This window comes from Chelonoidis abingdonii, chromosome 1, assembly GCF_003597395.2.
Source record: "Chelonoidis abingdonii isolate Lonesome George chromosome 1, CheloAbing_2.0, whole genome shotgun sequence".
NCBI lineage: Eukaryota > Metazoa > Chordata > Testudines > Testudinidae > Chelonoidis > Chelonoidis abingdonii.
The window spans coordinates 217349159-217375492 of record NC_133769.1 but is presented as its reverse complement, the minus strand read 5'-3'; the positions used below and the strand labels follow the sequence as shown (position 1 = coordinate 217375492).

The 26334-nt window shown below is 41.8% G+C and overlaps 1 protein-coding gene across 3 annotated transcripts in view; it reads right to left on the bottom strand.

Annotated features, from left to right (window-relative positions):
- The window catches only part of CFAP47 (cilia and flagella associated protein 47), a 761390-nt gene that overhangs the window by 121027 nt on the left and 614029 nt on the right, over positions 1–26334 (bottom strand). For all 3 annotated transcript variants that reach the window (XM_032799255.2, XM_075059737.1, XM_075059740.1), the window contains exon 57: positions 15450–15545. In XM_032799255.2, the coding sequence (XP_032655146.1) occupies positions 15450–15545 (96 nt within the window). The remainder of the gene's footprint in view (positions 1–15449; positions 15546–26334) is intronic.

Genomic DNA, 26334 nt, shown 5'->3' with positions numbered 1-26334 from the left:
CACAGTGGAGAATTAAGCCCAAATCTCTGAAATAGACCAGAGTACTGTATTAATGAAATAAGCATCTTGGCCTGGTATCCCCATTTATATAGCTGTTGTTACAGGAAAATGGTCTCTTACATTTTTAGCCCAATAAGTTATACAGAAGTAAAGATGGATCAGTTGTCTCTTTGGTTTGATGGGAATATAGCAGGTCCAGGACATAAAATTCTCATTCACTTTATCAAGGTTCAAAGCCAGCTAAATAGCAAATAAATGACACATTTTTGTGCACTGTCTGAGCAAGACCTTGCTAATTTGCTTCTAAGTCCCCATTCTATTGTCCAATTTGCTGGGCGCAGACAAACTTTGCCTAGCAGTGTATTTCACTACCTGCTTGCACGCTGCGAGACAGTGCATTTCTCTTGGCAGCCATCTTCCACTGAAGTTCTCTAAACCACAAAGTGCAGATAGGATGACCGTATCTGTGAGCAGCTGCAGGAATTTTTCTGGGAAATGCAAACTTGTTGGAGGGCTAAGCTGTTGCTATTATTCAGAGCTTTCGCTCCATGCTGTGTAATGGTCTGCTTGCATCTGTGCCACTAGAATCAGGAAAATTCCTTGACACTGCCTATGAAATTAATATGCAACTAGTGTGCTAATATTAATCATTTGTTATCTTAGTGCTTGGGAAAGTGAATGAGGGATACGACTTCACTCCAAACAGTGTTTTTTAGAAAGCTAATCCATCTTTATTTTAATATCTAAACTTCACTTGGTTTAGCTGTAATTATAAAGCTGGATGCAGTTGTGTTGGGGTTATTATATTTATTCACGAGACTGATTCTGGCACTTCATTCTAAGGTAACTGTGAGCACACCAAAGAAGTAAATGACAGAATGCATAAGAATTTCTGTGAACGCTCTTTTTTTAAAAAATCTGAAGTTCCTACCTAATTAATGACTGCAGAACACTATTACTATAGAAGAAAAAGGTACCCTTCTTCTGGAAATAAGGCATTTTCCTAGAAAACTCAGGAGCTCTTCATTGGTACTGATATAAGGAAGATGGAGGCTCCTGTCAGGAAAATTATTTGTATCAATTTTGCTTCCTCTTTTGTGACGGTGTATAGAGACCCAGAGGCTGAAACATCACTGACAGGTCTTCAGAGATTGAGGCACTTCATCAGTTCTGGAATTTCATGTGTCATGGCCTTCAAACGGCAGGTCTTCAATAGTTTCCTGAACCTCTCTTGGGATACCTGATGACTGCAATGATGATGTTCATCTCATAATCATCACAGTGGGCATAGACCTGGCTGCAGTGTGAGAGGCAACCAATAAGACTTGCAGAGCTATCTTCACTGCTAACTGGCCTTTTGAAGCCACCACTCTCAGTCAGTCTCTGGTCTGCTAAGGAAGTCTCTCAGGGTATGTCTACACTGAAAGTAGATATCCGCAGCTTGACCATGACAGCTGACTTGGGTTCATGGAGCTTGTGCTCAGGGGCTATTGAACTGCAGTGTAGACTTTGGGCTCAGGCTGCAGTCTGAGCTCTGGGACCCTCTCACCTTGCAGGGTCCTAGAGCACAGGCTTCAGCCTGAGCCTGAATGTCTACACCACAATTAAACATCCCCTTAGACTGAACTCCACGATCCTGAATTGGGGTTTTAATTACAGCGTAGACATACCCTCAGACAGTTGTAAAACCTTGTCCCATAGCATAAATACTTGAAACATCACAGACAGAATAGCGTGGCATTTGAAATAGCCTTCAATAGGGCTCAAATATCCTGCTGGGCTTCTTTGGCTTGGCTCCTTTTGACTGGGAGAAAAAATGGTTGTACACTCTGAAAAATTGCCCACTTGTGGGGCGAAAATTAAATGGCACTCACCAGAGATTGTGTAGATCTTCAAAATATGATTCCTGTTTTCCTTTTTTATAGAATTTGATCAGCATTAAAATAGTTAACGGTGTGAATATTTCAATCATCATCACTAGACATCTGAGTTAACACCTTACTGAGATGAGCAGAGGCATTTCAAACCTCAGTGCTATTTTTTAGCACTGAGAGGTTTTAGGTAAACATCACTGGATCAGTTACACTCAGTTCATATTTTGAAGCTTTTTCCACACCTTTAAGGGATACAGATGTTGGGTGAGCTTCTGTATTGCATCACAGAGGGAAGGAGGACTGCAGTGGTGTGACACAGAAGCCCATCTGTGGTTCACTACTTTGTCAGAAATTCTTCTCAGATATATTCATTACACCTCACACATTGATGTCATGATATTTATTTAAAAGGTGATATAATATATCATTTGAAATCTAGCACCATCCTGATCATTAATGTCACTGTGAAATGTCTAACACTTCGGTAGGTGAAAATTATAGCTACTCTCTGATATTATGTCCTGGAGACTGTAGAGAGACAAAGGTGACAAAACAGGTTTCTTCTATATAAAGGAGAGAGAGGAAAGAAAATACGGAGGCAGATTACCTGCCCAGGAAATAGGGTTCTGACCTCCTGCCTCCAGGTCAGCTAGCAGCTAACCTTCCTGCAGCTTTGTAAGGGGGGAGGGCAGTATGACCCTAAGTGCATCCCAGTGCCAGAGGGCAAGGGGCTCATTCGTATCAGGTAATGAGTTTCATCTGGCCTGACCAAATCAACGTTCTCGCTATGGTTATAATCTGTATATAAAAGGTATGTAAAATATTGGAAAACTAACTCTCTGATCATTTATGTTCTTGCATGATATATGCACAGGTGTCATAAGTAGATAGGTAAGGATTAATTTTCTTTTACCTGTAAAGGGTGACAAAGGGGGAACCAAACACCTGACCAGAGGACCAATCAGAGACCTGGATTTTTTTTAAGAGTCTGGGAGGGAACTGGAAACTAGGGTCTTTTTGTTTTCCTCGGCTGTGAGTAAACAAGCTTTTCTTCTAACTCCATCTTCTTTCAAATATTCTACTAAAGTGTGAGTACAAAGGAAACAAAGTAATCGGCTGTGATGTGCTTTGATTTGTATTTACATGGGTGTTGATTTGCTGGACTGGTTTAATTGGGCTATCTTTTAAATCAGGCTGTTTATTCCTATTTTCTTATAAGCCATATTCCCTGTATTGAATTTCTTAATGCAGAGTGTAGTATATGTAAGTTCTTTCTTTTTTTTTATATAAAGTTTCTTTTTAAAACTTGTGGGAGTTTCTTTTCCTAGTGAGGCAAAGGGATAGAAATTTCTGTACCAGGTATCTGTCTCCCTCACGGGAAGACAGGGAGGGGGAGAGAAGCATTACATTCTGTGTTGACTTTCCTATTGTCCCCAGGGCGGGAACAGGCTACGGGGAAAGAGAGAAAGAATCAACTCTGTTCTCTTGTGTTTGAGGTTTTTCTCTAGTTACTGCTACGAGACAAGGGAGGGGTGAACCTCCTGGTGTGTTAGCTGTGACTAGGTTTGAATACATAGCCTCGAGGGAGGTAAATAGCTCTCTTGGTTTTGCATTCACGGAGTTAAGTATAGCATCGCCCAGGCTCACCCAGGGAAAAGGGGGGGGGAGCTGGGGATGAGCTAGGGAGACCCAGGGGTCTGGGTCTTGGAGGGGTCCCCCAAGGAAAGGTTTGGGGTGACTCGGGGTGACCAGGGACCCTAAAAATCCTGGTTGGTGGCAGCGATATCAGATCCAAGCTGGGTATAAGCTTGGGGGAGGTTTACAGTAAACACTCAGATTTTGAACGCTAAGTCCAAATTTGAGACAGATGTTTACCACAACAGGGTGTGTACAAAATATTGTGAATATGTGCTAGAATTATATTCTTAAAATGTGTTTGGAAAATAATGCATAAGCACAGTCTGCCTCAAAGGATTGTGTATTTGAACACCGTCTTCAATGAAGGTCTATTTTTACATATTAGGTAAAGAAACCTTATCAAGCCAACAAGTGGGGAGGAGACAGCATGGTGTGTGTCCCAGGAGGCGAAAAAAGCTTTTATTTATCAAAGCTTTTATTTTGCATGTTGCAAAAGTTTACTCATCTATAAAGACAAGAGAGGCTGAACATCAAGTGATAAGCAATTGAATCAACTGACTATATGTCAATATTAGTATATTGCAAAAGTATATAGAGTGAAGTCTTTTCAGAAAGCTAATGCCACGCTGATGATTAACATCATTATGAAATTTATGTATTAACACCATCTGAGGAAATATGGATACTTCATGATACCATGCTTTAAAGTCTGGCCAAACAGAAAGAAACCGGATTCCTCCTAGACAGGAGAGAAGGTGGATATTAATTTACCTGTCTTATATGTAAGTTAAGCATTATGGAATCAAAAGGATGGAAGCCCCATTTATATACAGGGGGAAGGGAAGGCCACAGGAAGAGAAAAACAAGTTGAGGTCATTCTGCCTCTTGAAACAAAGTAGTTGAACTTCTGAAGATATAAGCAGAGACAGAAGCCATCCGTGGCATCCATCACTAGATAGCCATAAGGGAACAGAGCTTTTACAGGCTGAAAAAGATGAGAAGAGTTGAAGTCTCTGGAAAATGAATATAGGTGAGAAACCCACTTACACAAAGATTTTTCACCCAGGCAGATAAGAGAAGCCAGCATCTTGTACTTCTGTGGAAGGTCCTGACCAAGGGAAAATCAGACATGCTGGGAAGAAAGATTACTGCTGAAAGAAACCATCTTGAACAAAGCCTATATACCTTGCTAGATTTATTTTAGACCTTTTACATGTGTGTTTTCACTTTTATTTGCTTGTAATCATTTCTAACTTTTTATTTCTTTTATTTGGCATCAGATATGACCGTTTAATATTTTTTTTATTTTTACTATAAACCAAATCAGAGCTGTGTTTGCAGGGAAGAGTAGATTTACCCAGTTAAATTAATAAGCTCTAATGTACTTTTGTTTCTTTACAGGAACAAACGGATCTCAATATTTCTCTAACTGTCCAGAAGAGGGCTAGACATGGCAGAACACATGGTTTTGGGAAAATCTGGGACTTGGAATATGTTGGGGTCACCTTGCTGGTTGTTACCGAGGCTGGTGGAAGCCAGAGTGGGGCTGGAGACAGGCTGCTAGGCCAGAGGTGCTGATCCAGGGCTGTCCAGCACACAGACACTCAAGGTGTGACCCGCATGCTGTAATGCTGGCTATGAGCATCCTAGGCAGAGAGCTCCAGTAGCAAAGCATTGTAAAGCCCCCAGTGTTACAGTTACAGTTTTCACCCTAGACCCCGTGACAAATAGCTTTAAGCTACATTTGTGCCCTTCCTATCCTGGGCTGCTCCAAGGGCAGTGAGGCCTCCAGCATATCTTTAGCCTTGGCGGCCTGTCTAATTTACAGCAGCCTCATGGGCTGCACTGCCTGGAACCTCCTCAGCACCGCATGCTCTGGCTCTGCTGCCTCATGTCAAGGCTTGTGAAGTGGTCCTCAGAGGACAGTCTTATGGCTATCCCCTGCAATGCCTGCGCTAGGGGAGTCCTCTCCTAGCTGGAATAAGGGTTTTAGGGCTGCTTTATACCACTCAAGCCCCTTTACCCAGTGTAAAAGGTCTGGATCCGGGGAGAAGATCTCACCCTTTACTTAAAAAAAAAAATAAAAAATCAAAGCTTAAATTCTAGAACACAAAGTGGCAGCATGAGTGGAGGTCAGAGTACACTATATTCTTGCATGCCATTTAGGGCTCGAAGTGATATGATTAGGAGATCTTCTGGGGGCCCATTTAAGACAAACCTCAAAGTTTTTCTAATTTAATTCAATATTTGAGCCACTTTATTGTACAAAAATGTTTGTTTTGGGCAAGAATCTAGTTACTGTACGCCTACCAAATAGAGATTTGACTTTTGCTTAACTTTTGTGCTTGTATTTGCTACAGTATTCTTAATCTCATTATAATAGATTACACTTTCTTTGCCTATAAAAAAAATCAATAAAATGTTTTATTTAAAAAAAAAACTTCAGGACAACTCAATGCAAAAAAATTGACATTAATTCAAAACAATAGTTGAGAAATCAAGCCCTCAGAAGTCATTTAGTGCAACGTTAAAGTTGAAAGCTCAATTTCAATACTGCCTCCTGTGCCTATGCCTTAAAATATGGTGTGCGTGTCTGTCTCTCTCTCCCCTCCCAGTTAGTGATATAATCACATATAGGATTAAATTAACAGCTACTGCTCACCTAAAACCAGAAAATAAACCAGAAATTAAATAAAAATGTATCATATAGCCATACTTAAAACAAGGGCTGGATCTTATTGTGGCTCTCTATCTCCGAAGTCTTGCAAAGAAGTTTCACTTTCTTTTCTATTTTTGTAGTGCTAGGGTAATTTTCAAATATAGCTAAGTGACTTTGGAATTTAAGTACAATTTTGAAAAGGGAAAATTGACTTTCAATAAGATTTAGCAGCCTAGGTACATAAGTCATATTTGAAAATGAGATTTTGGTTTCAAAGTTATTGGGGTGCTTTTGAAAATTTTACCTTTGGACTCCATAAATAAAGTTTGTCTTTGTATTTCGTTCCCCCTAAATCATGAAGACTTATTTTAAACAGCTACAGTAAAATATTAAAGTAGATGGAAGTGTCCAATATGGCTGCCTACAAACTGTTCTACTCAAAACTCAATGAGGGATTCAGACATAAAACTTTTAGGCCTGGAGTACTTAAAATACATAAAATGAGGCTCCATGAAAAAAGAAACAAATGCAACAATGTAGATATAGCTTTGGAGACTGCATGTAAATTCTGTTCCAATTGTCCTTCCATCAAAAAATATTTTATAAAAATTAGATTTTTTGATATTGGGGATATTTTCTGGATTTTTTGGCCATATCCAAAGAATGAGTGTGCAGATAATTTGCCATGGCAAATTTTGGTCTAGATATAGAGCTTTGATTCATTATAGGGCAAAACTTCCCTATTTCAACTGAATTTTGGTGATTAAAGTATCACTAATAAAGGAATTTCTACCTATGCAAGGACCTATGCTCTACCTATGCTCTGAGTTAGTCTGTCCATCCACAGCAGTATTAAATGGAGTATCATCAGCAGGTTATTCTAATTTATGATTAATGGTCTTTTCAGTTTCTAGCCCCATTGAAATCAAGAAATCTAATTTCTTATCGAGAGCCAAAACATACTGAACTAACTGAATATTTGGTTTCTCTGTGTTAGAAATTAGAGAAAGGAGACTGAGCCCTGGTCTACACTGTGAGTTTAGGTCGAATTTAGCAGCGTTAGATCGATTTAACCCTGCACCTGTCCACATGACAAAGCCGTTATTTTCAACTTAAAGAGCAGTTAAAATCAATTTCTGTACTCCTCCTCCTCCGAGGGGATTAGCGCTGAACTCGACCTTGCCAGGTCGAATTTGGGGTAGTATGGATGCAATTTGATGGTATTGGCCTCCGGGAGCTATCCCAGAGTGCTCCATTGTGACCGCTCTGGACAGCACTCTCAAATCAGATGCACTGGCCAGGTAGACAGGAAAAGGCCGCGAACTTTTGAATCTCATTTCCTGTTTGGCCAGCGTGGCAATCTGCAAGTGAGTGCAGATCTCATCAGCAGAGGTGACCATGATGGAGTCCCAGAATCGCAAAAGAGCCCCAACATGGACCGAACGGGAGGTACAAGATATGATCGCTGTATGGGGAGACGAATCCATGCTATCAGAACTCTGTTAAAAAAGATGAAATGCCCAAACATTTGAAAAAAATCTCCAAGAGCATGAAGGACAGAGGTTATAACTGGGACCCGCAGCAGTGCCGCGTAAAACTTAAGGAGCTGAGGCAAGCCTACCAAAAAATCAGAGAGGCAAACAGCTGTTCCAGGTCAGAGCCCCAGACATGCTGCTTCTATGATGAGCTGCATGCTATTCGAGGTGGTGCAGCCACCACTACCCCACCACTACCCCAGCTCTGTGCTTTGATCCTGTCAATGGAGTAGTACGCAACAGGGATGCAGGTTTGGGGGATAAGAAACATGGGGAGGAGGAGGTTGATGATAGCTCACAGCAAGGAAGCAGAGAAACCGTTTTCCCTGACAGCCAGGAACTGTTTCTCACCCTGGACCTGGAGTCAGTACCCCCTGAACCCACTCAAGGCTGCATGACCTAACTTCAGTCTGTGAGGCAATTATATCTGATTCCCATGATAAATTTACATGAGAAGTTTTATATGGATTTGCATGGTGACTTTTCTGATGTCTTCCCTCTTCTATTTGTATCTCGAATCCTGTTTCTCTCTCTCTCTTTGTGGTAACAGAAGAATTCTCTCAGGTAAGACGGCATATTTTCCTAATAAAGTCAGTGTAAAGTTCTGTTCTCAGAATTGAAGGGCCTGATTTTTAAAGGCGCCTGAACCAACGCTTCTTGTTTGTGCTTGCAGTTTTGGATGTGTAAATGATGTCTCTGATTTGAAAAACAGATATGTAGATGTCTATATTATATAATCTGTCTGCACAAAGTTAAAGGCGCAGAAAGGGGAAGAAGGGACAATTTTCAAAATCTGTCCTAACTTATTGAATTCTGGAGATTTTAAGATATATCTGTAAAAAACAAAATGAAAAACAAAAAGGTTAAACCTAGAGTCAAAGAGAAGGAGGAGGAAAAGAGCATGCTACAAGTCAAAGAAAAGAACAAAACCAGGATCCAGAGAAGAAAGGAGCATGGTGTGGGCCCCGCTTTAAAGCTCACTGAAGTCAATTGGAGGTTTTCCATTGAACTGATTTCATTAGCCACTGCATCAGTCTATATTATTAAGTGAGCCAAATGACTATGAGACAATAAAACTTTTGACCCCTGCCGTCTACATGCCCACACATCATCTGTCCCTAAGTGCAAAGGGGAAGGAAGATAGAGCCTCCTCATAAAAAATGACTCCTACTCAGCAGCAAGGCTTCCATTTCCCTTAGTTGTGAATGAGGCCAGCAGCACAACAGGCATCCACTCACAAATATTCTGTTTACCACCTACCTATGGCAGACACCAAACTAGTGGGATTCTCAGAGCAAAAGATGTACAGCTGTGCATTATCAATACATTTATGAAACAACAGACTGGAGAGTGGGCAGTATGATTGACTAAGATTGGTTTTCGCTTTAGTATTTCCTTAAACAGATTGCTTGGTTCAGTTTACTACATACTTTATTGGATAAGATGGAAATGGACAGTTCCACATGGTGTCTATAGTAAAGAACAAAAAAAAAAATCCCATGGCATCAGTCACAGCTCTTCTGTATGTCTGCATAAAATCTTTGCATAGGATGATAAACGGGAATGAGGATATGGAGGTGGATATTACCGCATCTGAGGTAGAGGCCAAACTTGAACAGCTTAATGGGACAAAATCAGAGGGCCCAGACAATCTCCATCCAAGGATATTAAAGGAACTGGCTCAACGGAATATTAAAGGAACTGGCACATGAAATTGCGAGTCCTGTTAGCGAGAATTTTTAATCAGATTCGGTAAAACTGGAGGGGTTGTACCGTACGACTGGAGAGAATTGCTAACGTAGTTCCTATCGTTCAAGAAAGGGAAAAAAGTGAATCCGGGTAACTATTAGGCCTGTAGCCTTGACGATCTGTAGTACGATAAGGATTCTTGGAAAATTTTTAAAGGGAAGATAGATTAAAGGACATTTGAGGTCAATGGTAAGTGCGGACGAAATTGCAACACGGATTTATCTAAAGGTAGATCCATGCCAAACCAAACCTGATCTCCTTCTTGAGAAGGTTGACGGACTTTTACTTAGACAAAGGAAATGGTGGAGATCTAATTTACCTCGATTTCAGTAAGGCGTTGACACGGTTCACATGGGGAACTGTTAGTTAAATTGGAAAAGATGGGGATGCATAATGAAAGTTGTAAGGTGATAAGGAACTGAGTTAAGGGAGACTCCAGCAGGATCGTACTGAAGCGCGTGAACTGTCAGGCTGGAAGGAGGTTACTAGTGGCGTCCCTCAAGATCGGTTTTGGCGACGATCTTATTTACCTTTTTAGTACTGACCTTGGCAAAAGAGCGAAATGATAGATTGCGATGACACAAAGCTGGGGGTATTGCTAACACGGAGAAGACGATATATACAGAAGAATCTGGACACCTGTAAACTGGAGTAAGAGGATGAAAGAATAATAGTGAAAGCTAGAGATAGACTAGGATAATGAATAGATTTTAATAACAATTGGGGAAGCATCAGCTTGGAAGCAACAGAGGAGGAGCAAGGGCCTTGGGTATGTTGTAGCAGGATTCTCTGCCCCAATGCCGAATATGCCGTTAAAAGCAAAGTGGTTTAGTGCATCGGCGGAGGTATTTCAGCAACGGACTAAGGAGGCATAGATACCGGTATATATAGTGCGCTGGGTGACGCACACAATCTATCGAACTGTGTGCACGATACAGCGCGCTACACTAAGGACAATCACATCACAGAGAGAACAGTTCCAGAAACGGCTACTAGAATATCGAGGAATGGAAAAACTGTCTTAGAAAGCGAGAACTCAAAGTTGGCTTGTTTAGCCTGGCCAAAAGAAGGCTCCGGGGAATTATGCTTGCTCTATAAAATACTATCAGGGATCTAACGTAGGGAGGGAGACGGAATTTTTAAGCTTAGTACTAATGTAGGCACAAGGAATAAATGGGTCAGCACTGGATATTAGGAATTTAGACTTGAATTAGATGAAGGTTCTAACCATTTAGGGGAGTAAAGTTCTAGACAGCCTTCCGAGGAAGTAGTGGGGCAAAAGACTTATCTGCTTAAGCACTAAGCTTGCTAACGTATAATGGTAGGGGATGATATGATGGATATTAACTTTGCAAGTGATCTTGGATCTATCCGCAGATCAAGTTCTGCTCAATGGCTGAGGGATGTTGGATTGGGATGGATCTGAGTTACCGAGCATAAGGGGAAGGCGGTGGGGAAAAAGGAGAATTCTTCCTGGGGCTGCTGGTGAGTTCTTGCCCATGCTCGGGTTTAGCTGAGTCGCCATATTGGGCGAGAAGAATATTTATCCTCACAGGGCGGATGGAGGGGCCCTGGAGGTTTTTCGCCTTCCTCTGCAGCGTGGGGCATGGGTCACTTGCTGGTGGATTCTCTGCAGCTTGAGGTCTTCAAACCACAATTTTGAGGACTTCAATAACTCAGTCATGTGTTAGGGGTTGTTATAAAAGTGTATGGGAAGGGTTCTGTGGCCTGTTTTGTGCAGGAGGTCAGACTTGATGATCATATTGGTCCCTTCTGACCTACAAGTCTATGAGTCTATGAGTAAATGATCAGACTCTGAGTCCTCACCATCTTCTCTGTGATCTACTCTCTTGCTGCCGCATCTCCGGAAATGTTACTGAAACATGGAGACACAAGGTGGGTGATATAACATCTTTTATTGGACCAATTTATATAAAAGATATTACCTCACCCATTTTGTCTCTCTAATATCCAGGAACCAACATGGTTACAACAACAGTGCATTGAACCAAAGAATAATAGTATGCTAAATGGTATTATACTATTTGGCCACTAGGTGGCACTGTATGGAAAAGACCTCGTTTAAAGATAACTTTAGCTTCACAAGGGAGAGAGAGCATTGAAGGATTTTACACACACCAGATGTGTTCATCCTAAACAAGCTCTGTAGCCAGTCCATACCTGGTACAGAAGTATATGACAGAGACCACCAAGCAGAGGATAATAAATAAAATAAGAGAACATCAACTTGCAACCTCCTTCCCAATAGCTGTTAGCTAGAAGGGGAAGCAAAATACATGTCAAGAAATACCCCAATCTGTGACAAAATTTGGAGGAAACAGGGTGGTTAATTTCACATTTCCTTTTTCCATAGGCTATTTCCAGAGGAAGTTGATACAGGCTTTAGTTTGCATTTCTCCAAAGGCTAATTTGTTTGGTTTGAGTCCATATAGAGCAGGGGAGGGCAAACTATGGCCCACGGGCTGGATCCGGCCTATCAAGGCTTTCAGTGCGGCCCACAGGATTGCCAGCCCCGTGGTGCAGCACGGGCTAAGGCAGCACCGCTCCCAGAAGCCGCCGGCACCACATCTCTGCGGCCCCGGGTGTGGGAGGGGAGAATCAGAGGGCTCCGTGTGCTGCCCTCGCCTGCAGGCATCAGCCGCCCAACCCCCCCGCAGGGACCACTGCCTGGGAGCGGGGAACTGCGGCCAATAGGAGCTTCAGGGGTTGTACTCATAGGCGAGGGCAGCGAGTGGTGGAATGGCCTGCCCCACCCCAGTCCCAGGAGCCACTGCTCAATATGCTCACTACTTCCAGGAGTGGCACGGGGTCAGGGCAGGCAGGGTGCCTGCCTTAGCCCCACTGTGCACTGCTGCCACCCCAGAGCTGCTCAAGGTAAGTGGCACAGGGCCGGAACCCGCACCCCGAACCCCTCCTCTCTGCCCTGAGACACCCTAACCCTCTGCCGCACCCCTCTTGTACCTCAACCCCCTGTCCTGAGTCCCCTGCCACACCCTGCACCCTCTGTCCTGACCCCTCCTGCATCCCGCAGCTCTCCTGCCCCCTAACTTCTTGCCCCAGTCCTATATTTATGGCCCTGCATACAATTTCTCCACCCAGATGTGGACCTCGGGCCAAAAAGTTTGCCCACTCCTGATATAGAGTATTTATGTGAATGTGTATGGTTATATAATGATAGACACACACGCATATACAACTGTATGAAACACCACCCAGAGCAAAGGTTTAAGATTCATAATCTAATAAAATGCCTTGTACAACTTGAAATTGAAAAGCATAATTTACAACGTGACCTACACAAAGACCCTGTTTTGAAAAAAGCACTTAAATGGCTTGAATAAATACAGAAATCTTTCCATCATTTCTGGGATAAGGGATAGATGATTGTTTTTTATATTAACACTAGAGCAAAAGATGACAGTATCATGTTATGAAACACTTGCAATTATTACTGAAATCTCATCAATTATGAATTCATCCTGAACTAACCACAAGATTGCTCTGTATTGCTGTATAACTTCAGGAAACGAGTTGCTCTTAATGTACAACTCACATATAAATGTTTGTAAAATTTACAAAAGTAAAGGTAATAAATTACTTTCAGATCCTATATCAGTTAGGAAGCATAAGTATAAATTAAAACATTGCACAAAAAGACTTAAAAGTAAATATTTCAGTTATTTCCTGACAAGTCTTAAGTTCTGGTTTCCAGATTTCTCTGAAATAGCTGAAAATATCAAACACTGTAGGAAAATATTGAAAACAATAGCTTTCAATGGACAAAGTGCCTTGGGAAAAAGAAGAGATGAAAGAAGACACATGCTTAAATACAACTGAATGATTGTAAAGGTTATTTCTTGCTTTCTTTAGTGTTACATGAACTAAAATAAGGGGAACTTTCAATTGTTAAATTATTTTACTTCTGGAAATTCTTTTCTCCTGCTTTCTCCTTAACTGATCCCTTTAAATGATAATTTATGAAAATCAGGGCCAGTCTTAAGGGAAAATAGGACCCTGGGCAAACTTGTATTTTGGCACCCCTGGCCCCCATGGGCATGGAGCTGCCCCCCATTGCCCCTGGCCCCCATAGGTGCCACCCATTGCCCCTGTGAGCTCCCCACCTCCCCTTTGTCCCAACTCCTACACTGTGCCTCTGGAGCGGTGCCAGACTTTCTGGCGCCCTAGGCAGAATTCGGGGGGCAGCATTTTGTGCGCTCCCCACGGGGCACGCGGGAGCTTCTGGTGCCGCTCCCTTCACACCGCCGAAGAAGGACCCTCCGCCGAAATGCCACAGGCGACAGCAGCAGTCATTGAGCTGCTCAATTGTCTGCTGCTGTTTTCCGCGGCACGTCGGCAGAAGGTCCTTCTTCGACGGCGCAACGGGAGCAGAACCGGAAGCTTCATTGTGCCCGTGGGGAGCACACAAAATGCCTCCCCCCGAATCCTGGCACCCTAGGCGACCGCTTAGGGTCACCTAATGGAAGCGCCGGCCCTGCTGTGCCTCCTCTGCCCCAAACCCTGCACTCCCCCTCCTGCGCCCATGTGGGTTAAACTAACATTGATTCAGAGTAGCTGTCATTGCTGCTTATTCCCTCCCTTGAATGCTGCTCTTCTGCACACCCCTAGGAGGTCATATGGGGGGGGGGGGCAAGGAGTGATGTCAAGGCTGCCTGCATCCAGGTGACTTTCCCCACCTGGTCTGCATAAGGTAAGGACAGGAGAGCAGCAGCCCTGGTGGGGAAAGTCACCCGGATGAACAGAGCACTTAGTGTTGCTCCTCACTTCCCCCCTCACACCCCTTAGGGAGAAGCGGAGGAACGTTGGTGGGGGGAGCAATATCTGAGCATCACTGCTCCCCCTCCCCTTTTTCCTCTGACAGAAGGAAGCACAGAGAAATCTGGGTGCCCCCCAATGCAGCGCTCTTCTGCCAGCCAGGAAAAGCTTCTGACTACACCAGCAGTGTGCACCTCTGTGCTGCCAAATGGTGTCCTCTTGACCATGGCACGCTAGGGCAGTCACGTGGGTGGCCCTCCCCTAAGGCCAGCCCTGTCTAAAAAGGGCCTTTTTCATTGACATTTCTTCTTCTTCTTCTTCTCTCTTATGCTGTATTAAGGAAACCATGTATTGTTGTAAGAGAAATACATTAAACTAACAACTTTTCATGTATGTGAAGAAGGAACTGCTTTTCAGATATACAGATCTGTATTTATTCCACACACATATTATGTTACTAATTTGGGAATCTAAACCAGTTGTTTGAGGTCAGTTTTTGTTTCTTTTGTTTTTAATTTTTTTTTTTAAATCTCTTCAGTTTACATTTTAATAGGAGATTTACCAGCTAGATGCTTTTTCCACCTACTAGGTCACATATCTTTGTATAACGCTATTACTAATTTTCACAGACTTAAAATGTAACCTTGCCCATTTGGCTCAAACATAGGATAGCTTGGTTTACCTTAAAGGAATTTATCCTCCTCTGTTAAAAGCACTTGCTTCATGTAAACAATATGATACTATTTTGCAAGGGGTCTTACACTCATTTTTTTGGTTAGTTAGCCACATTCTAGAAAAAAATGCAGTGACCCCTTGTTTCTTTTACATATCACTAACAACATTTGTTGCCTTCCTTCCTAAAATGGGATAATCAAATGTCATGCTTCATGGTGTAATACGATTATTACAGGATAAGGAAGGAATGTCTATTCTTAGCACATATAGCACTGCACAATTGGCCAGCCCCAGTTTCGGGGATGGGTGTAATTCTTTCCTATGAAGTATAAGGTGTTGGTCACTGGCTCACTGATTTAGGACGAATTCCTAGTCCCAATGAAGTCAAACTCAATATATCATAGTGCAAACTTCTCAAACTTAAAGTTATGTTTATATACACAATGTAACTTCCTATATATTTCAAGGTCTATAAAAGATGACACCTTGCAGAACCACATAGCATATAAACAGGAAGCCACATACCTTGCGTCTGCTTCAGTGGAAGATAGAAAGCAAATTCCTTATTGCTGGAGTGATGCAGGACAGATGCACTGAGAGGACATATGGTCTGTTCCTGATCTAATGGGGAAAAAAGGGAGAAAAAAATTCTTACACTTCAATGTCACATTCAAGGAGTGAAATTCACTGGAATTTGAAATGTGATCAAATAAGTTCTCTAATGAAACAGCTTCACAAATGAATGTTCTTCAAAGTGTACTTTGAAACAGGAGGTGACATTTTTGAAGGGTCTCCCAGTGTTTTAATCACTTTCCTTAATATGTTTAATGTAACTGTAGATTTAAACAAGGAAATCCTGTTAAATATCTTTACAATAAGAGAGACGAGGTAGATGAGGTAATATTTCTTTATTGGACCAACTACAGAAGTTGGTCCAATTGAAGATATTACCTCACCCATCTTGTCTCTCTAATATTCTGTGACCAACATGGCTACAACAACGCTGCATTTAGAAGATACATGTTACCTTTTTTTTAAAAAAAAAAATAAAAAAGGTTAAAAGTGAAAATCTTCTCACTTAGAAAAGTACTCAATGCACAAAAGAAATTGCCTATGATCCAAACATTAATCTACTACTCATCTGACTCACAATATCACACTCCTTATTATATGCTACCATATTCTGGATATAAATAGTTGAAGACCAAGGCAAGTAGGGTGGATAAAGAAACAAAACAGTTGATAGTGTAAAACATGTAAGCCCTGACAACAGCAAGTGAGTTGGAGCTAGCAAAACTGCAACATGAGAAAGAGATACTGCAGAGGTTAGACGATGAGAAGATGTTGTTGCTGTGACAACAAGAAGTAGTTGGATCAATTATACAGGCTCTGATCAGTTACTAGTCCATAAAGATCCTGCATATTTAAATCATTGTTAGTATTTTCAGATGCATGACATATTTCTATTTACATTTAATCCTGAAAACATTTGTATCCAGGCAGGGTAACTGGACAATTTACAGGTATGTAACCAATAGAATCAACCCATCTGACTAGGAAGGCCTTTGGTGATCTGATTTAGGTAGCTAAATTACTGAGAGAGAGGGTATTTTGGATAAATCAACAATCATATTGTAAGTAAAAGCATCATTATCCACATTAGGAAACTGAGGCACAGAGCGGGAAGTGATTTGTCTAAGGTCACTCAGCAGGCCAGTAGCAGAGGTGGGATGAGAATGCTAATTCTTACTAGCCATCCTAATGGCTAGAACTGGACTGGGATTCAGGGGACCTGCATTCTCATCCCAGCAAAGAAAGCATGGGAAAAAGAGGACAGAAAGAAAGGATGTGCAAGACCACAGTTACAATGGAGAGACTCTGTCAAGAGAAGTTTTAAGAGAAAAGGACTGGACCTCCAAGACCTGTCCCATAGACCAGAAAAGAGTGGCAAAGAATTGTAGTCACCTCCACACCCGTGTAAACAGGAAAAGAAGTCAAGAGGTGAAGTGAAGTGATATTTTTACTGTAAAGAAACAATTCTTTAGGTCACATTTCCTCTATGAGTTCAGTATTTAGTTCAGTTAAATAAATGAATAAAGGGGGCACATAAGTAATAAGAGAGCAGTCTGAAAACATGTCTAAAACAAGCAGCAGTTTCTGCATGGAAATTAGATGATTGAGCTACTGTGTGTACAATTCTATCTTGAAAATACTATTAGTTTTAATAATCCACAGTATAAGCCAACTATTTTAAAGTCACAGTGAACAAGCCCTAGCTAAATGCCATCTCAAATATTGGTATAGGAGATCAGTTTTGTTTAAGATAAATATACAAATAGATAATGCTAGACCCCAAAGATGAACGAATTACCATCCTCAGATGATTATTAGCTAGCACTGAGACTTGAATCTTTTATTTGAGCACAGATCTTTAGTCATTTGGGTAGAATGCTTGTAAACACTGCAGTAGAACCTCAGAGATACAAACATTTGCAATGAATCATCTGTTTCACGCTAGGTAAACTGCACCAGTGCAAATCGTAATATCAGTACCAGACCACCAATGGCTAAAATCCCCAGTGCAGACAATGCCTAAGTGTTCTTCAGTGTAAGGGTTGTATGATCTGCCCCCAAATACTGGCAACTGACATCAATATTTTTATTGTAACTAAAACAGACAATATCGTGTAAAATATTTCCAAGTTTCAGGAAAAAATTAACTACAGTAGAACTTCAGAGTTATGAACACAAGAGTTACGAACTAACCAGTCAACCACACACCTCATTTGGAACTGGAAGAACAGAATCAGGCAGCAGTGGGGGGTGGGGGGGAGGGAGGGGGAGGAATGCAAATAGAGTACAGTAATGTTAAATGTAAAATACTAAAAAATAAAGGGAAAGCAGTATTTTTCTTCTGCATAGTAAAGTTTTAAAGCTGTATTAAGTTGTAAACTTTTGAAAGATCATAATGTTTTGTTCAGAGTTCCGAACATTTCAGAGTTACAAACAACCTCCATTTCCGAGTTGAACTGCTTCCTGCTGAAGGTCCACAGTCTGGGCCAGCTCATGCTCAATTGAGATGGTTGCAAGGCCGACTAGCTTCTTCTGTGTCATTGTGGAGTATAGATGTGTTTTTATTAATTTCAGCTTGGAGAAGCTGTGTTCTCCACTGGCAACTGTTACAGGAAGTGTTGGAAGTATGCGCAAAGCAACAAAAGCATTTGGAAAGAGCGTGGTCATCTTATTTGTGCATATATATTCCAGAACAGCCTTTGGAGTTGATCCTGTTGAAATGTATCTTGAAAGGGCTTTCAGTTCATCACCTAAATCACTCGCATCAATATTGCGCATGTCACCATGTGTCAACACTGTCTCCAGTGCCCTGCATTGCTGGTGTAGGTCTTCTTCAGTGAGGAGTTTTGGAATATCATACAACATCCCAAATACACTGCTGTGTTCCCTGAGCTACATGAAACGTTCAACTGACTGTATTGCACAATCTAGCACCTGGTTAAAGAATTCAACTTTGAATTGTTGTTTGGGGTCTCTTATGGGATTATCCCGTGCCTCATAATCAAAATGTCTTCCTCTTTGGTAACTCTGTATTCTTGAATGAGTTGGAAAATAGCTTCAGTGTGAAGTTCCTCTGCCAACTTCCTCTGTCAAAACTTCAGAACGTTTTGAAATCCCTCACCTGAGCAGTAAGACTGTAGGTATGACTTTGCTTTGTCCAGTTGTTCCATTGCTCCAGATATATCAAGGTCAACACCTTGGAGTCTCTTGGTTACAACATTTATTTCAAACAGTATGTCATGCCACAACACTAAGCCACACAGAAATTTGAAGTTATGTATGTTTCTGGTGATTCCATTTCCCTCTGCCATTACACAAAGTAAAACTATTTCCCCATGCTTATTTCCCCCCTCACCCCAGTTCCTTACATCTCCTTGTTAATTGCTGGAAATGGGAGATTTTCATTACCACTACAAACAGTTCTTTTTCTCTCCTGCTGATAATAGTTCACTTTAACTGATCACTCTCCTTATAGTGTGTATGGCAACACCCATTGTTTCATGTTCTCTGTGTATATATATATATATCTTCCTACTGTATTTTCCACTATATCCATCCAATGAAATGGGGCTGTATCCCACAAAAGCTTATACTCAAATCTGTTAGTCTCTAAGGTGCCACAAGTACTCCTGTTCTTTTTGCAGATACAGACTAACACTACTGCTACTCTGAATACTTTCTGTCAGTTTCCCATGTAGCTGAGTTCTACCCCAATATTGTTCTCCTAATCTCCTTGGCAATTAGATTGGTGAGGTCAGTGCAGGAGTATGTCCACTAAAGGTATGAATTCCAGTAATATACTTTAAAGCTAATATATTACCTGAAAGGTTTCAGAGTGTTAAAAATATGCGCTCTTACATGACTAAGCCTACTACTGTAAACTACAATTAATTCCTTTTCAATAAGACAGATTTATTTACAGACCTGGGTAGATCTATTTGTTTTTTGTTGTCAGATAGCACAGTCATTTCTATCCTTAGGATTAATATTGTTCAAGAAAATAAAAGGTTTAAAGAATCACTGGAACTAGTGGCCATCACTCTCAGGGCTACAATAATAAGGGCTGAAGTCAGTGATCATTCAGGTGGTTTTATTACTTGATATGCTACTAAAAGCCAATGAGAAGATTCATTTTAATGCATAAATTTGCCTATGTACCAAAAAAACCCAAACCCAAAACAACGCTCCCTCTGAAACCCAGACTTTGCTTCTAAAATATTTGTATTTAACTAACCCCAGAGACAGGATTATTACTAATGGTGAATACTATGGCAGTTTTGTATGGGCATTTCTGATTCATTTGTATTTTTCTAATTGTATACCTTCATTGTCATAGGAGCTCCAACAGCCAAGATAGGCACTTCAGTTTAAATCCAATTAAAATAAAATATAGACTGATCCCATAATGGGATAGGGAAGTCAGTGACTATACTGGAATAGTGCTCAGTTCTTGGCACCTTGATATCAGAACAATCAGAAAAATGGGATGGCATTCATAGAAGAGCAATAAAAATGGTTGGGGGAACTACCTCACTTGAACTGCAATGAAAAATTAAGACTATGGGGTAGTTTCGCTACATGTTGACAATGGGAACATGCATGCAAACACTTATTAGGGTGTGTGCACATATCCTTACTCATGCACTAAGTTCCAGTAAATCCTACCCTTGAATGAGAGAGCATCACTATATCAGCTCATGTGTCACCTCTCTTCCTCCAGCTAGTGTAGGGGACACAGCCAAGGGAAAAAGGTGTGACTACACAATCTCTATGGCCTGGCAACACTCATCAGGACTTGAGTGTTGGGGTCATAGGCAGCCAGCACAACATAAGCACTTAAATTGCACCAGGAGATTAGATGAGCACAGAATTATGTGCTTCCTCTTTTCCTTAGCTGTGAAGAGTTATTGCTTTGCTACTGCTCAGAATCTGGACCTTTGCATGCAGGAACTCGCCTATGAGGGCTATATCTACTTTTTTAAGGTTAGCGTGGCTGCAGTTAGTAGCGGAGCGGTCCTGGCATGCCATTCCTTGACCAGTTGACTGCCTAAAAGGATGTCTCTATACACTCAGAGCTCAGAAGAGATTTCAGGGGCCTCCAAAAACAGAAGACAGTACAGGATAGTGGTAGGCTCTGATTAGTGATTTATTATTTTTGCCTGGGCCCATCAAGTAACAAGTAAAGGAGCAGCTTATTCACCATGAAGCACTGTATTCTGTGTTAGTAAAAATATTTAGTGTGAATTTGCATTTTTGTGTTATGTTTGTGGTCAACTTTCTTTTACACCACAGTTAGTGACATGATCATCATCAACAACCTAGTTACACCACTGCACATTCTCTAAATCTTTTGTGAGAAGTTTGAAAAAATATATTTGAGAATAAAAACTATTTAAAGAGAAATTTAGAAAATCTGTTATGAGACTAAAGCCTCTACTCTCTGTTTAAGGAAGATACTTTTGTCACAACTGCACACACTACCTGAAATTAGCAAATTCAAAGATACCTGATTCTGCATTAAAGTTTGGATCTCAGAGCCTATGACCACACTTCAAATAGTTCTGAAGTACCATTCTCTCTGCACTTACATATGTTGCATCTATACCAAGTGACCCTAATGTTCAGTATACCATTGACTGAGTTCTATCTTCAGGTATGCATGAACAGCTCCCACAGAAATCAAAAGTTAGTTGCATGTGCATTTCTGAGTGCTGAATTTGGTACCACTCTGCGCATTCAGTATACAACAATATTGGTCTCAGTCTTGAAAACACTTACGTGTGTGTAAATACACTCACATAAGCAGACACAATGAAGTCAATGGAACTACTCACCTGAGTAAAATTAAACATATTTAAGTGTTTTCAGGATCAGGACCATGATGAGTAAAGAAATATTTTGAATTAGAAGATAAATATCTTTCTATTTTTAATGCTTTAATTTTCATTATCCTAAAGTAATTCTGAATAATAAAACAATTCAGCCTCATCATGAGTATAATACTTAAATGAAGAAAAAAGGTTAACATTACAGTATTTAGGGGATTTGGGGGGGAGGGGGAGGATGGGATTAAATTCACCTGCTGTGACAATGTGATCTATCTCTATAAATGAAATAGATTAACAGACTCCTACTCCATGCACAGGTGCAGCAAATCACTAAATGTCATCTGGGACTCAAGAAGACAGATAAAAAACAGGAACCTCAGAAGAGTCAGGCTAGCCAGGGAACAAAAAGCTGACTAGCAAGCCTAATGTCATTTTAGAATAAGGTCTTTATGGAAACTTTTGTTGCTATGGCAATGGTAGTTATACTAAATACTAAGACAGATGAACTAGAGTGCCTAGCATTAAATGAGGATATTGATATAATAGGCATCACAGAAACTTGGTGGAATGAGGATAATCAATGGGACACAGTAATACCAGGGTATAAAATATGTAGTAATTAAAGTAGGTTGTGCGGCCGGGGAGTGGCATTATATGTTAAAGGAAGCATAGAGTCAAATAAGGTAAAAATCTCAAATGAAATAAACGGCACCATAGAATCTTTATGGGCATAATTTCCATGCTTGAATATAAAGAGTAGAGCAGTAGGAACCATCCCACTCACCACCTGAACCAGGATGGTGACAGCGATTGTGAAGGACTAAGGGAGGTTGGAGAGGCTACAAAATCAGAAAGCGCAATAATAATGGGTGACTTCAACTCTCCTCATATTAACTGGGTAAATGTCACCTTAGGGCATGATGCAGAGATAAAATTTCTAGACACCATAAAATGGCTGCTTCCTGGAACAGCTAGGATAACATTTAACTTCTAAAAGGGGAACTATACGAAAATGAGGATACTCATTAGATGAAAATTAAAAGGAGCTGTCACAAGGATTAAGTGCCTGCAAGCAGCACTGGGACTATTTAAAAACACCCTAATAGAAGCTCAGACTAAATGTATACCTCATATCAGAAAATACAATAAGAGGACCAAAAGAGAGCCACCATGGCTAAATAGCAGAATATTGGAGACTGGCAGAGGCTAAAAGGCATCCATTAAAACTTGGAAGTCAAATCATAGTAAGAATAATAGGAAGGAGCACAAGCTCTAGCATGTTAAGTGTAAAAGTATAAGGCAGGCCAAGAAAGAATTTGAGAAACAACTTGCTAAAGACACAAACACTAACAGTAAGAACATTTTTAAGTACATCAGATACAGGAAGCCAGTCAAACAGGCAGTAAGGACACTAGATGACAAAGGAGCACTCAAGGAAGACAAGGCCATTGCAGAGAAGCTAAATTTATTCTTTGCATTGGTCTTCACTGCAGAGGATGTGGAGGTACTTTGTCCCTTCACCCCTCCCCTCCCCGCTCCTCCGTATAGCCAGGGGAAGCTCTAGGGATTTTGCCGCCTCAAGCACGGCAGGCAGGCTGCCTCCGGCGGTTTGCCTGCGGAGGGTTCGAAGTCGCGGGACCAGCGGACCTTCCGCAGGCAAGCCGCCATAGGCAGCCTGTCTGCCGCCCTCGCAGCGTTGGCAGAGCGCCCCCCGCGCTTGCTGCCCCAAGCATGCGCTTGGTGTTCTGGGGCCTGGAGCCGCCCCTGCATATAGCCTTCGGTGGGGCAAGTCCCCCTCCTTGCACTGTGTGGAGAATCAGCCCCGAGTTGGAGTGCTCAGCTCACCAGCAGTTTGGCCAGCTTCCCTTCCCCCACTGCCCTAGCTGGGCTAGCACCCCAGAAAAGCCCAAGACCTTCCGACCTGGGAAACTGGCCAGAAGAAGCCAAGCCCTGCATGTGCCAAAGGCCCACTCCAAGCTGGCACAGGGAAACTTTTCCACCCCTCAGCTAAAAACTGGAGAGGAGAGGGGGGGGGGGGGGAAACAATTTCCAGCATGTACATGCCCTGACCCCAGGGAGTGAGAGGGTTCTTCCTTCCCCTGGGGACCCTCCCCTGCTGAGCCACCTCTCTGGCTGGGTGCACTGAAGCTCCTGCAGTCAGGTTCTCTGGGCCCTCATGCACACTGCATCCTTAGGGTTTAACCACTTCCTGCAGGCACTGTAACCAGGGGACAAGAGGTGACTTGGTGGCCAGCAGCAGCCTGGAGGCGTTAGCAGCCTTTAGACGCTATGCAGGCAGGAAGGGACAAGCTGTTTACAGCCACAAGGGTGCAGGGTGGGGAAGAAGGGGTGAAGAGATGAGCTCTGCAAAGACATGGGCCAAGTCATCCCCCCCCCACCTCCTCTGCCACTGGAAGCCGCTCCGAACCCTTCCGTCCCACACAGTACTGAAAGGCTGCTGCTGGCCACATTCTGATGTGAACCCTGGCAGACATCTGGAGAGGGGAGCATGTGACTCTGCATGACCCCTCCCATGTGTTGCCTCAGGAAGATGTGGCGCCAGGTACCAGGAGACGGGTCTGTCCCAGGGGCCCAGCCAGAAATGGAGGGTGGAGAGTGCTGGGCAGGGAGGGTCGGGTCAGTCGGTCAAGCTCCTGTGTAAGAGAGGTGTATGGGGGCTGGGGGAGAGAGAGAGAGAGTGACCTCTCCCTGTGTGAACCCTAAAGCCTTAAAGATAATAAGGTAAATAAAAAGAATCCTATTATGCAGTATTTCTTTTTAACAGGGGTACAATCAACTTGATGTTAATTTGAATGTTTATACTGCACAGCTCTGATTGATTGCTGTTGAACTCACTTGAATATGAATAATTTTACCAGGTGTCCCATATACAGCATAGGGAAATATGTTCACGCTAATTCAAAGTCTTCAAGTCCCAAAATATAGTCCATCCACACAACTCATATTCACCTCTGGTGTCTTCTGCCAGTCCTGGGGTCTTTCTTCTGTCCTAGCTTGCTTTCACAGCAGTCCTTTCCAGCTGGAGTGATTCCTGCTCTTTCAGCAGGAACTCCTCAGTCTTCCTATGTGGAGTACTTTTCTCACCAGAAGAGGATCCAACATTCTCCTGGGGCCATCTATTCTTTAGTCAGGATAGTCAGAAGACAAACCCCTCTTTTGCTCCCTGATCCTTCAGCCTTCTCCAGCCCCTGTCTTTGGCTCTGTTTCTTGGACCTCAATTTAGAACTCTCCCAGATGCTGCCTTGCCCTACTAATCAGGTCCAGCTGTTCTATCATAGAAGAACTGGACCCACTATCCTTAAAGGGACCTGTGACAAATACATTTTAGCAATATTACAGTTCACATACATTTATGCACCACACTGAAAATTATATTTTACTGAACATGTATGATATTCAAAGATATTTAGGCATCTAGCTTCTATTGATTTCAGTTAAAGTAAGCACCTAGTTACCTTTGAACTCCACCAGAGAGGTCCTTTGGGGCCATCTGCCTGTCCCAAGTCAGGATAAAGGAGGAGGGTTGGGCGTGGGGCTAGCAACTCCACCCCGTAAAAAATCAACCTGCTACAGAAACGCCAACAACAGAGACAACAGAGACTTTTACCCTGGAAAAAGAAGGGTCTTCAACTCGAAGATGCATGACGCTGGGTGGTGAAAGCCGTGAGGAAGCCACTAAGCTGATTACCCTTCTTGCAACCAGGAGGATTACCATAGGCACATGGAACGTGAGGACCATGTATGAGTCAGGAAAGACGGCGCAGGTTGCAGCGGAAAAGAGGCTGTCCAAGAACCACCTGGCGACGGGACCTTCAGGCTGATAGAAAAAAAAATGGGCTATACCTGGAACCAGCTAGAGCGAATGGCCCAGGATAGAGGACTCTGGAGATCTGTGGTTGGTGGCCCATACCCCGATTGGGGTGACGGGCATGAGTGAGTGAGTTACCTTTGAGGATCAGGGCCATAATTACTAAATTATTAAAAACTGAAGTTTTATAGTCATGACACTGCTTATGCAGCTAGAAATTACTTCCTTTGAAAATATATTGGAAGTAAGATTGCATACAGAAGAAAGAATGCCACTTTTTACCAAAAAGAACAAAAGGAATTGTTACTGTTTCTGCAAAAAGCAAGACAAAGCCTGCACAACGCTGTTCTGAAGAAGGCTTGGATACATAGCTCAGTTATTATACTGTGACTTTTTTCTTTTATTTCCAGTGGTAATTCATTGAGGAAATTAACCAGGTTTTGCAAATTCAAGATTTTAGAGTTGTTTATATTGTTTTACTTTGTATGATGGACTCTATAGTGTTAATCTGCTCAAAAAAAAAGCCTTACAGTTCTACTGTAAAAGACTATAGGAATGTTAGTTCATTATTTCAGGTCCACTAATGTGTAAGTAATCCAAGGAAAAATGGAGAGCAAAAACTGAGTCTAAGGTGCAAAAGTCAAGATTAGAGTTTTTCTAGGACAGTTGACTTATACACCAGGTTTCACTGAGAACCTCTTTGGAATAAGTTAATGCTCTATAGTTAAAAAGATTGCATCCTATTCAAACAAGGAAAGTTTTTATGAACTCAATGCACATCTCAAGTATGTCAGAATGTCCCAGTTCAGTAGTCTTTAGTATCTATTTTAAGCTATGTAAACGATTTCTGATGGGACTCTATTGTGGAGACGAATGTTTGTTCTCATATTAGTTTTGTGACGAGTGTAATAGATTAGCATTCTACAAATAATAGCTTGGTTCTCTAGTAGTATTAAATATGCCATTTGGCACTATATGCTTAACAAGACTTGCAGCTTGCTTCTTATAATTGTTCTGTTGCTCTGCAAATCAGAAGAAATAGTGACCTGCATTTTACAGCAGTGTAAAACATGATGTATTCTATGAAGTGAAATAGAAACACCTAGTATCATGGTTGCCACATACATCCTCTACCTCAAGAAGTAGGATTTTCAAACTGTGGCCAGCATACTGCCTGTAA